The following is a 13,856-nucleotide window of genomic DNA, read 5'->3' on the forward strand; positions in this document are numbered from 1 at the left end:
ACTGCAGAACTGTATGATCCTTGAGCCTACTAGAAGAAAAAATTGCAATCACTTATGCTTTTGGATTACTGTAAAATTTACTTTTGTATTGTTGTCATCAAATATTAAGTTTGCATTCAAAAGAACATTGCTAGATCATTTTTTTGCTTTGTGTTTTGTTTAAAATGTGTATTACACGCATTTCTACACAGATACCATTACACTGAATACAGATTAATTTATACATGAAGGAAAACAACAAAAGTTATTATTTATGTTTTAGATTCCTCTTCTTTTCCCACAAAAGGTAAAATTATGTCATTCAGGAACAATTAATGAACAAAATAAACACAGCTTCATAGAGAAAGGCAAGTGAAATCTGTTGAGTTTGGAACATTTCCAGATTGAAAAGGATTCTACAGCATCTTGTAACCGAGAAGACCACATCTCTATTAATTACTTCAGTGAAACAGACACAAAATCTGTATTAAATAAGAATAATTTGCTATGCTTAGACAAAAGTCAGCTGGAGTTGCGAGTAACTCATCCTAATTTTGGTTAGAGAAAGACAAATTGGGCTATTTTTATTGAGAAAATGTTTTCCTAGTTTATTTTAAAACATTATTTTCATTAAATTACTTGTTTGATTACAAAATTTAGCTGCCCTATGTATGAAATAAGAACACTTTTTTAATGGTTCTGATACAGTGGTTTAGATATTATGGGTAATATTTTATTGCATATTTGAATGAAGCTCTGTTACCAAAAAATGTGCATCAAAAATGTAACTTTATTAACAATCTCATATCTCACTATCGATTTTTTGTTACAGTCAGGTAAAAATACCTATTTAGCACACGGGCATAAGTGTGATTACATACATGTACACATAAAAAAAATCTGTAAGAGATTATTTTTGTGTTTGAACCATTGTGTTAATGGTCATGTAAACCTCTTCATACGTACAAGTAATAAGAAAGAACAGAAGAGGCTTTTAAAAAGATGAAGCAGAATCACCCATTATAAAGGAGCACTGTTTTCTTCTTTTAACAGCCATAAACACTGGAGCCACTTCCTTCTTTTTCTCTTAAGTGCCTTAAATGCATCTTATCAAATAGATATGAGCTCTTCTTTGTGAAGCAGGAAGCAGAAACTGGATTTATGAGCTGCATCAAATGCATTTAGCATCTGCCAGGTCAGGAAGCAAAAAGATTCGTATCTACTTAGTACTGCCTATATTTGGCACAGAAAGACATCTGATCCACAGAATGATGCTAATGAATTTTCTGCTTGTCTCTTTAAACTCCATCCATACAAAGATAACACTTCTCAACTGAAGGGAAGATTAGTACTGGACAGCCAGTAAAGCAGGTTGTTGCCCATGAAATATACGGTGAATAAAATGGCATAAGGCTCCATTATTATGCAAATGAAAGGAGGGAACTGAAAAGAGACGATGGTCCACTACATGGTGAAGTTAGGTTACACCCAACCTCAATTTCCATTAAGGTCAACAATGCTGAACAGAAAACCTGGTAGAAATATAGTTGTGGAAAGTCAACTACCTTGAGTAAACCAGAAGAAAGATTTTTAACACATTAAAATCTGTTGTAATGAACTGACTCAGCCAATCTTGAAAGAAATATCCATTATATTACTGGTCTAGTAGTAGGCACTTTTGCCAAACAGATGACAGGAGATAGTTACACATCACTGAAGAAAACCATACAAGGTTTCTCTTTTTAAGAGATATGAAAAAAATTACAACAACTGCAAACCTTCAACAAAAAGCAAGATTTCAGGATTTATTTTGGAGTAAAGAATAGTAATGGAATGCAGTGAGACAAATTTAAAAAAATGGTTTTCTTAAATGAGCTTTTTTAATACTTATTGTTCAGAGAAAGTAAGGGTCAATATAGTAAATTCAGTAAAGTTGGGGTTGTCACAACAGATTGTAATTTAGTCATGAGACCCTGGAAATAATTAGAATGTAGGAAAAGAAACTGGCTAAGAAGGAGCCATCAGTTACTTTCAAAAGAAAAGAAAAGTCAATCACACTGATAAAAAATACCATGGGAGCAATTTTGTTTAAATTTTGAATAAAGGTTTTCGGTAAAAACATTGTGGCTAAATTTGCTGATGACAAAATTATGAGGTACAACTGATGGTCACAGAAGCATGATTGTAAGAAGGCATTATGGCAGAACTTCAAATTACATTTAATAGTGAAAAACTTTGTATCTAGTGAAGATCACAGAGCTTCCCATTATAACTGAAATTCATCTTTGGTAAATGACTGAAAAGAAGGATTTGGATACATCAATTAGTGGGTAATTATTTAGTTGCCAATACAATAATCTCACAGAAAAGGCAAATGTGGCTCCAAACTTTTGAATGTTTTGCAACAGCTAAGCATTAACAGCATTAGAGAAGTCTCTGGAAGGATTCATTATGGAATACTGTGTATGCCTTCATATTTGAGAAATATGGAAGTGCCACTATGGAGGTACTTAGCAATCTACTGCTGCTGAAAAGAATTTGGCTGACATAGTCTGGCTAAACTAATACTGAGAAGTTATACAACAGCCATCACAAGCTGTAGATGAAAATTTAAAAAAAAAAAAAGGGATTGCAGGGTTGGCACTAGAAAACCAGCACAAACTCACCAAGAATAAATTTTAATTTGGCAAGTGACAGTCATCAATATATAATTAAAGTTATGGAAAAGCTTTCCAATCAGCATAGCAAGTTAAAAAAAAACAGGACTAATCTTGAGATGTTATAAATAGGACTGTACTTAATTAATCAGCAGGTGACTTACAAACCTTTGTTCCCAAATGAAAATAAAATGATGGGAGGCCTGCGTCATTTGATGCCAAAAACGGAATCAAAATTATATTTGTGACCATAAAATTTCAGTATGACCTACTATAAAGTACATAACACTAATTGAAAGGATTTAGGGCAAAAATATATAAAGGAAGCTATTCTAAATTCAGGCAATTGTATGGATACTTGATTTACACAAAAATCAGATTTGTATCTTTAGTTTTTTTGCTGTATCTCTAATAACTAATACAGATATGCTGCACTAAGCCAAATCAGCTCAGTCTGATTTTTCACTATGAATAACAATATCTAAAAAATACTAAGTGGAGTGCATTAACTCTCATTTTTAAAACATCAAACAATCTAAATGAGTAAGGGTTTCAAAGGTTCAATTAACACTTTGTGCCTTAAGAAAAAATAGGTTAAAACTGATAAGACTTCTTAACTGTTTTTCAGGTAAGAATCCTAGCAAATTAGGATGTGTGAAATCCACATAAATATGCGTGAAAAGATGTATTATAAGACATTTTTGATCAGCATTATTATTATTACTAGTATTACTTTAGGTGAATGGTAAACTTCTTAGCATAGGTCACAAAACCCAACCAGTTTCAGTTATAAAACTGGATATTTGTTAAGTTCTGTTCCATATTCTTTTACACCATGTCTTAGCACTTCTGTTGCCTTCTGAATGCAGAAATAAATACTGATTCATAAAGTGATTTAGAAAAATCTTAAACCAGAAACATCTATTATTTTATAAAAATCCTAAATACTTAAAAGCAACTTAGCAAAATGGTAAACATGAACAGAAGCAAAGCCACAACTGATTGCATCTGTCCACATTCTAACACTGTGACAGTAAGACACTAAATTTTCAGCAAACCTCATCAGTTTTCTACAGCACAAGGCCATGTCAGTAGACAAAGCAGAACCATTACTAGATCTAGTGATCTTAACCCTGTCAGAAATAGGCACTTGGAAGCCAGATGCCTCCTTCTTACTGTTTTTCATTCTAACTAATGAGTTGATCTACTACATTATGGGAAAAATATGGGCCTAAGTTAACTAAATGACATATTGTATATCTAGTGACCTCATCCGTCACGCTCCTTCCCTAAAATATCTTGTTTGCTTGTGATTTATGAAGTGTATTGTAATTGTTTTAACCTACTGAGTTACCTAAATAGCTCTTGCACTGCTTCCATATGGCTAAAAAATACAACCCACACTCCCCCTGTTTATTAACCTAATAATGAGCCATTTCATATGTAAGGCAAATACACACAGTTTTGTCATTATAAAAAAATGATGACACAAATCACACTTTTAATATTTATTTACTTTAAAAAGATTGAAAAAAATAAAGTGTATTTTCCTGTGATCTTCTTGTCTCTTTCATAGTGTTAAACCTTCCTACTAGATAAAAATGTGCTGACATTTTTCAAAAGTAAGATGAACGAAAATTATTTTTTTAATTGCTTACAATATGGCTGAAAAAATATTGGGAAGCAATACTATCCCAAATAATTGTCAAATTTCTGCTGTAAACAGTAGAGAAACATTTGGCAGTGGAAGGGTTTGGTCAATCTTGATATAGGACTTGTTACCACCTTTTTCTGCATTTGCACTGAAAAAATTTATTAGTTGTTTTCTGCATAGCTATCTTAAAGTGCTGGTGATAACCTTAACAGTTGCCTTTTATAAACCCTTGGAAGTTTTCTATAAACTTCCAGAAACAGCACCCTACAAGCTGAAAATGCTTTCATTCCAAGAAGGCAGTGATATTACAGCTTCCTCCATAGGTGGAAGAGTCAACTAATCAATTCCTAAACTCAAGGCCATAAAGACAGAGTGGAAAAATTCTTCCTTGCAAAATCACTCAACTTATTTTTATGTGTAAGAAGCAGCATGATTAAACTGAGATGAGAAACTAAATATGGGAACAGAATCAAAGAGTAATAAGGTACATTGAGACAAGTGAGAAAGAGCAAGAAGGCCCATTGATTTAAAGGTACATTGAGAGAAGTAAGCAAGAATGAGCTTGCAATAGAAATGTCCCTGGAGGTTAAGGCACAACAGTGAGAAGAATTCCCCTAAAAGAAGCATTAAGACTCCAAGCTGTTCTCTATCTGCTACTCAGGACCTTCTCTTGACATTTCTATTTCCCTGTGAAAGTTTTAAGTTTTTATTATTTATAAAATTCCCTTTATAGTGACCCTGATCATGGCCCAGCCATGTAGAATCTAGATGGTCTAGAATTTTGGCAGCTTGGCTGGTGTAAATCTTCATGTAGCTATGCATTAATAGGCAAATTTGGTCATGTCCCACTAAAAGACTTCACGGAGTTCCGTTATTTCTGAGGCAAAGATGAACAACACTGAGAGTAGAACTCATTTGCTGTTCTAAAATATTTTTAAACAATTTTCTTTTAAATTCTATTATTAAAATGTGAGGGAAAAGAGTCTGGCTTAGGGTTACAATTTTCCATTCTTTCACTATCAGTCTTTTATCTACAAAAACATTTGATAAATGCAGCCTGCATTTAGCCTGCATCTGTATTTAGCCAAAATATTTATCCAAGTTTCTGAAATTCCTGCCAGACCAAACATTGTCCCTTTTCTTCCACAAGGACAGCAATGCAGATTCAGCTGCTACATGTGCACATGAAGAGGTGGAAGCAGAGCACATGCCATGGCAGCCTCTGGCTGGCAAGAGGAAAAGCCACAAGTAGGATACCTCAGGGCTCTGATATGTGTGGCTGAGGGCAGAAGGAACACAGCTGAAAATGAAGGGACTGAGGAAAGTCAGATATAGAATACTCTGGGGAGGGTTGGCAATTGGAAGGGCATAGATTTTGGTGCAGGAGATTTAAGACAGAGGGTTGGGAATTTTCCTTCTAGCCTGTGTGGATTTGTGAGGAGAAGTGATGCAGCTGTCAACCAGGAAAAGCAGAGAGGCACTGAAATGGGAGAGGAGTAGAGGAGGAGAGTCTTAGGGTGGGGAAATCAAGATTGGGAAGTGATTGAAGAGAACAGTTATCATCAACCTCTGTTCACTGCTGGAGGTGCATAAGTGCACATCTCTTTTTGTTCTCTGGAAATTTCTTCTATGTGCTCAAATTCCTCAAAAGTCTCATTTGTCTCTTTCCTTGAAGTCATTAAGGGAGGCCATACCTACCCTGACCACAGAAAGGACACTGAAAGATCCATTTATGAGAGACACAACCTCTTGATCTGTTTAGCCAGTCTTTAATCAATGTCTTAATTCTTCTTTACTGCTCAAAGGTCTTTCACTCAGTGTTTGATGGATAAGACATCAGTCTGATTGATTACCTGGCTGCCAAATAAAATGTCTTAAGCCAAAGCATTACCAAGATATTAACTAAAAGATATGAAAAAGATACAATAAAAACAAGAAAATGAGAAGTCGCATTAAAGAAATGTTAGCTTTAGAGTAGAGCAGGTATTTACTTTTTGAAACAAAACCTGAATGGAAATTAGGAACAATATGGTAATGGTTTTTTCCCTAGGTGAATTTCCCTAGTTTTTTCAGTTTATATTTTGAGTAATTTATCTTTTTATTACGTAAACTCAAACCCACAAAATTAAAAAATAAATTATTTTAGGGATATTTATGATAATATCTGTATTTTTGATGTATGCTGAGAAAGATAGTAGTTTTGTAATTAGACATTTCTTACAAATGAAATTTTAAAAAATCTCTCTCTGTAGGTTACAGCATCCAGCAACAAAAACTAACAGTGGAGCACAGAGAATGTTCCATAGAGACAAGGAAACATATTAAAACATTTTGGTTTAAGCACTACTTTTTAAAAAACAAAGTTTTTAAAAAACTTTTAAAACATCTGTAATTTGTACAAACAAATGAAAATAAAATAGTCCCTATTACAACTGCTTTTATGCATACATAATTACTGATCAATTAATAATGAAATATATGTGCAAACATCTCCTATGATGCCTTAAGTAGCTGGTAAAGGGCAATAAATAATAGATTAAGATGTATCCATTACAATCTCATGATCTTCAAATGCATATCTTTTCAGATGTAGTTGGAATAAGGAGCATATGTTTCATCAGAAGAGCAGTATTATTATTTTAAGCAGCAGGCAGAAATTCAATAGAATTGGAATTTTATGAGAATCATGATTATCACCCATGCTCCTTATAGGATTCTCCTTTCTTGAAAATACATATACAACTAGTTTTTGAGGGGAATGGAGACATGAGTTTTGTCAGGATTTCCTGAGGCAAAGAATATTTTCACAGGCAGTGGAAATTTGTCCTTTAGTCCACTTTGTACACTTAGCCTGTTACCCTCATGCAAAATAGTTTGAAAATAGTCTGGAAATCTCTATGCTACTACATTAGAAATACAAATAACAGTGTAATTCCCAGAGTACTATATACCTAGGGGACATGAAAAACTGGATACTTTACTTGTCTTCAAGGAGAAAGCTGTTTCTGCAACATTTTAATACAGTTCGTTCTGTCAAGAAAAATAAATCAATAGCTTCCAGTCCAACTGCACCACATATCTTTAAGAAATCTATTAATTTACAGTGCTTTGGGAAAAATATAGGCAGTGATAGCAAGCAGGTGGAAAAGTCAATCAATTTTTGATAGAAGTTTCTGATAACCTATATCCTGATTTGCTTCACACTATATATATGTACGCTAAATTGCACTGTTGCCATACTTTCATTTCTGAAACACTCCTGAATAATACAAATGGAAACATCAATTTTCAACTGAAAATATCTACTCATTACTTCATTAATTTTAACTGTGTTCTCAGTAATTTACAAGAGGCCATCCAAAGTGTAAAAAGGAAAAAAAAAAGGATTGCATTTTCTACTGTTGAAGATGTGGAAACACTGTTGAAAGGAATAGTACAATAAACCTTCAAGGTAAGCAAGGACAGCTTCAATAGCAACCAGAAGTGGAAAAACTCATTTCAAGTGATCCTGACCCCTATAGCTAAATCTACTTGAAACTTGTAGCTATAATTTAAAAAGGTTACTCAGTTTTACATGGTAAGACTTATTAGCTGTTATTAACAGAATATACCATGTTCCTCTATCTCTCCTCTTATTCTGATGGAAAGGTGTTTCTCTCTCTAAATATGTACTAATTACCCTCTGCCTGGTAAGAAAAAAGGCTGCTTTTAGTTTTTGTGTGTCTAGTTCCACGTCTTCCAAATAATAACAAAATTGGTTCATACCAATTTTGGGAAAATATCCTTATCTAAGTGGAGAAATCAAGAGAGAACAAACCAATATTTTCTAAGCCATTCCAATTGCTCCCATTTCAGAAATGAAAATTTTGGCATTTTATGCTAAGCTCACAAGGGTAGCTCTTGCTAACCAGTAAATGGACATTAATGATGTCTTGACTAACACAATTGTATCTATGAACATATATGTAAAACAATTATAGATGTGGATGGGGATATCACTAAGACACATAATGTCATTATTGGATCAAGTGCCTGACATCAAAGAATTTGATTCCAGCTTTTGTCATAAACCAGTGTTTGTGTCTGGAGTTCAGTTATGCCGTGTCACAGGAGTCAGGATTGATCTGACCAAGACACATCAGCTGTGACAGCTGTAGTGAATGAAGAAAGATTGGCATTTCCAGTGACCAGTAGATCTCAAAGCAGGTCAGATAAACTGTACCCTAAATGTGCCCTAACCTCTCTTCACCTATTTTTAAGGGAGATGAAGATGACTAGCTGAAATATTGATTCACTACTAATATTGTCCAGAAAGTAGAACCCATGCATGATTGATGATTTTAAGACAAAACCCTGAAAATAGAGTACAGAGGTTTTGGACAATAATTTTTAATGTTATTCTCATCTTTACTAAATCTCCCTATTTAATTAAATTATTTAATTTTAAATTTAATTAATTCTTTGGCATTTTGAACAGGAAGAAGAAAGTCTGCAGCATTTACTTTTGTAGGACTGTGTTTTTCAGACAACCTTCAGATTCAAGAGAAAAGTTCTGATCTGGCCCATTTCCCTTGAGGCTCTCATAATGAATTACTTTAAAGTGTAATGCTATATGTGATCTAAATTGAACAGAGAGAACTTTCTCTTAATTTTGCAAGATCTGCTTTGTCTGACTACACACTGACTAATTTAAAAGTAGTGAAGACCCTTTAAAGTGATTGGAAACAAGGAGGGGAAACAATCTTTCAACAAACTTATGATGAGAGTAAATCTACAGATACAGATATCTTTTTGTCTCCCTGTGGATCAGGTCAGAAGGAAAAATAAATACAGAGGTATAGAATGTTATAAAGAAATAAATATTTTAATTGTAAAATGGTAGTCATGGACACTACTGCAGTAGTTTTTTCTTCCTGGGTGTGACCTTTTTCCCTCAAGCACCATAAGATAACACCTAGCTTATGAGCAATATCTGAATAATAGTAAAAGAAACAATATTTTGCCATCTATAAACATTTTAAGTAAGGGTAGAATATATTTCCCTGCAAAATATATTTTAAGGTCTTTTATTTCAATACTATCTTTTATTTATATCCAGTAATATCAGTAAAGAAGGCAAAGTTTAATATTTTTTATGATGATAATGGCAGAATTTCATATCAAATAAAATGATGCTAAAATTCTTATAACTCAAATTTGACAGCAGCTGCAGTTTCTCATAGGAAGCATTTGCTGATCACATACTGTAATGTACTTGAGACAAGTAGGGTCTCACAGAGATTGAAATAGATTTTAACTAAAGATATTGCCCTGCACAATGGAGGAAAAAAAAAAGTAAGAATTTCACTAAAAACAAAATAATTGTCTTAAATACTGGTAATATACCGAATTCTTACTTACCCTTTCCCTGGTAAGTTTCCTGGTCAAATAATTAGATTCTATTAAAAATGGAGAAATGGTTTTCTTTTAAGGAGTCAATTCCTCTTCCTGAATTCAAGAGATCTTTTCTTGTACAGTTCTAACAATTATGATACTACTTGCTTGATAAACAAAGAAAAAGTTCTTTATATCTATCTAGTGCCATGTGGAATGAATAAAATATGTCTTCACTTCCAGGTAACAACCAAATTTCTATCAATTTTCAATAAGTAGGACTTTGCTTTAAAAATGTGTTGTTAACTTCAAAGGCTACATTAAATCACTTTGTATTAAGTAAAAATAGCTTAAAATTTAAAATCATATTAAAAAATGAAATTTGCTGCCAATGTCTGAAAGCAACTCAGGTCACTGGAAAAAACCCAATTGGCTTAGCCACTGGAATGAAAGATTCTCTTGAAATGACAAATATGTTTTGACTTCTGGCCTTACTGACAGCATTTGCAATTTTTTTTTCATTTAACTTTTTATTGATGTTCAAACTGAGGAACTGTGTTCAAAATATAAAAAGTAGAATTTTTTTTCCTCCAATGGGTAAAGCTGTAAAGAGTATGAGACTGAGACCTCAGACACTTAAAACCCTTAAGGATCTGATGATATCAACAAATAAAATAATTAACCACAGATAACATTTCCTTTACTAAATTATTTATTTCTAAAGCCAAACCACTTTTCTTTCTAACCTGCTCATACTTTCAATGTAGCTCTATTCAACTGTTTCAAAACCAAAACTATTTTACTTGAACTCAAGGTAAAACAAATACAATAGATAATATTAATATTAAGAAATAAAATGTTTTCTTCTTTGCATGGCAGACAATAATATTAATCAAAATCACAAACCCTGGCTTACACACTTTTAAAAATTAAAGCAATTGATATATATAATATTGCACACACACATCAAATTTATACATACATACGCACATCAAAACTCAAGAAATGCCAGACTAACATAGTAATAGTCTAAGTTGATGTAATAAGTATTTTAACAGAATACTCCCAGAACAGCATATGACAAGCATAAGTCGCCTTATACTGAAGTAGGATGCTAACCATTCTGTTCTTTATAAACTGTGTGCATTCTAAATAACTTATGCATTTAAAAATCAGTCTTTTTACCCAGTGAGATCTTACAAAATTATACCAAGGACATTTTCATCAAATTAATTTTTTAAAAATTATTTTACATTCTGTGTTTACAGCACATGGCATGCAAATAATTGTGGAAATGCACAAGTAAACTTGGCTAAAGTTAAATTCAGGCAACCCTCTCTTTTTTAAGAAATGACAAAAACACACATGTTCCTACCTTATAGAGTATCTATTAAAACATACAAACAAGCAAAACAAAACAAATCAGGCCCAAAACATATAATAGTTGCTTTGGTAGAAAATTGGTTTCCTTCAAGAGAAACACAGCACAGCACATTAAGTAACAGGCATAAATAATTCACATACAGTATCAGAGGTTTACATACCATCAGGAAGGCAAGAAAAAAAGTGAGAAATGAAGGCAAAAGAACAGGAAAAGATACAGGGAAAGGGAATACTACAAAACTACTTTATACTTCATTTGGTATGCAATTTTTTCAAAACAGTCCTGATTTTATTTTTTTGGGCCTAATATTGTAGCAGAATAACCACAAACCAAAAGCATTTAAATTTTCCTATATCCATTCCCTTCTCCTGACTGTTTTTTGGCTTTTTTTTCAATTGTTTCATTTTATTTTATAATAATTAAAGATAATAAATTGTTGTGAAAGTGGGAGAGAGATTTTTTTACAAAAATGTAGGCAGGAAGTTAAAGTTTTATAGGTATCATCAGGTCTGATCTCCATGTAACCTGAGGCGTATACTTATTTATCAACAGCAACATCACATTTAGTTCTTGAAGTGCATTACATTAAATAAGAACACCCAAACAGGTTAGGAGATGATGTTAATATTACCTTTGTAAAATGAGTGGGCAAAGCTCTGCTCAGGAATTAACTTGGCAAGGAATCCATGGTTCAAACTTGGGTGAGGGATAGATGGTATGACCACAACTGTGGAGAAAATCATGGAATCAAATGTGAGCCAGCTAGTATTCATGTGTGGCCTGGTCCACTGTGGATCCATGACAGATATCCTATCTCATCGAAACATGCAAATATGGTATCACCAACAAAAAAAAAAAAAAAAAAGGCATTTCTAAAAGGAAAAATCCAACTTCCATATTAAGAGATAGGAAACAGCATACCTATTATTTGGGCACTTCAAGAGAAACATTTGTAAGGGAAAAAAAAGACACAGATAGACAGATAGATAGACAGATACAAGCAAATAGGCAAGACAATAATGGATGAAAGTAGCAGTTCCTTAGTTCAGAACCATAACGTTAAATCAGGAAGGCAAAAAGAATTATGATTTCTTTTAACTGACTACATTTATGTAGTATTTTTCAAATGGGAAACCAACAAGCACATTGACTTCAGAAAATTACATAAACTTAGCAAATTAAAACAGCATGATGAATCATAAAATAATGACTAAAGGTGAATATAACACAAACTGGAAGAAAATATCTATGAAGAATGAAAATTAGCAACTCCATAAATGAAGAAAGCAATTAAAGATCAATACAAGAACAAAAACATATACAAAAAATTTCGTGGACAAATGCAGCTCCTGTTTTCAACTCTTTTAACACAGAAGGTACAATTACAATCAATCCAATCAGACTTGGAAGAAAAAAAAAAACTGGACTGAGTGCAAAATATTCGAAAGAGAGTGGGGTAAGGTTTGCATCCCTCATTTCTAAACGTTTCTGAGACCTAACAGGCTCCCTCCTTTTGGCTGAAGAACACATGCCAGTAAAACCACTACTTAAACAAATCACAAACAGTTCAGTCAAAGAAGGCAACAGCAGTTTTCTTTTTATTCTATTGTTATCATAGGCTTTTAAATGCAGGCACCAATACAGGACTCCAAGAAAGTGCTCAGTCCTCCACTAATACCCTTTCACTAACTTCCTCACTCAAACAAAGGGAGCTCATGAGGGCAAGCAGCTGTTTATTCATTTTGTGATATAAACATATCTGTTCTTCCTAACACATAACAAATTCAGGAAGATTTTTGGTGAACTACTTGTACTTTACAATTTTAACTCCAGCAGGGATCCTGTTTTTTTTTAAAATGATTTTCAAATTAAAGAAAAATAAAAACATTTAAAAAAATACAAATGAAAATTAGTAATACCTTGTAAGCAAGTATAGAGAATACCTGAAATATGCCAATGTATTTTAAAAGCCCAAATTTTTATACAGGAAGAAAGTAGTATACAGAATTTCTTATTAGGATCTTCAGCTACTAACTAAAAATACTTCATAGTAAAATAATTACAGTTCTAAAAAAAATATAAATCACATAACATTTGAAGAAAACAAGTTTACCTGTACTAGTTGGTGAATTTATTTCTTGTCTGATATTTCTACCTGCCTGGCTCCCAGACCTCGCAGTTTCTCGCTGTGGTTCCAGGATGTCACGGTACTTGGAGACCATCAGGACAGAGATGAAGTAAACCACAGCCAAAGCAAGGAACTGAGCTTGCTTGCTGTCATCCTGTGCCAGGGAAAAAGAAACATATCTAGAATATGGAATGTTTTCATGGATTTTTTTCTATGAAAACATCACAACTCTTAATACCTTTCTGAAACGCTTCTGCCAGCATAGCAGGAAATGGATAATGCAGAAGGCTGAGTGGGTACACACAGAGCACATAGTAAGTACTGAATTTTGGAGGTAATTCAGCAACTACACAAATCTCGGGATCTGTGGAGTCAATGGACTTTTCAAAACAGAGGCCTAACTCTACTCTGAGAGTGCTTTAAAGGCTTCCTGGCAGCAAGGGCAGCTGTCTTCTGCCGCCCAAAGGATGAGATTGTGACCGTCCCTGACAGAAGGAGGTAAGGGATACAATTGCTGAGAGGGAAATCTAAACTCGCTGATGATTCTCTAGCTGACGCTGGATGCATAAGCAGGCATAGCAGCTTCTGGTAACACATAAAAGCAGGGAGAATGTACCCCTGTTTTTCTTCCAGAAATAGCTTGTACATTCTGATTTCCCCTTCCACAGAAGATGTCAGCAG

The 13,856-nt window shown here is 33.5% G+C and overlaps 1 protein-coding gene across 1 annotated transcript in view; it reads right to left on the bottom strand.

Annotated features, from left to right (window-relative positions):
- NBEA (neurobeachin) overlaps positions 1–13,856 on the bottom strand; it is a 373,019-nt gene that overhangs the window by 279,281 nt on the left and 79,882 nt on the right. Inside the window, 2 exon segments of the mRNA XM_031061401.1 lie at positions 11,679–11,774; positions 13,161–13,329. Of these exon segments, the coding sequence (XP_030917261.1) occupies positions 11,679–11,774; positions 13,161–13,329 (265 nt within the window).

This window comes from Geospiza fortis, unplaced genomic scaffold (genome assembly GCF_000277835.1).
Source record: "Geospiza fortis unplaced genomic scaffold, GeoFor_1.0 scaffold181, whole genome shotgun sequence".
Classification (NCBI taxonomy): Eukaryota; Metazoa; Chordata; class Aves; order Passeriformes; family Thraupidae; genus Geospiza; species Geospiza fortis.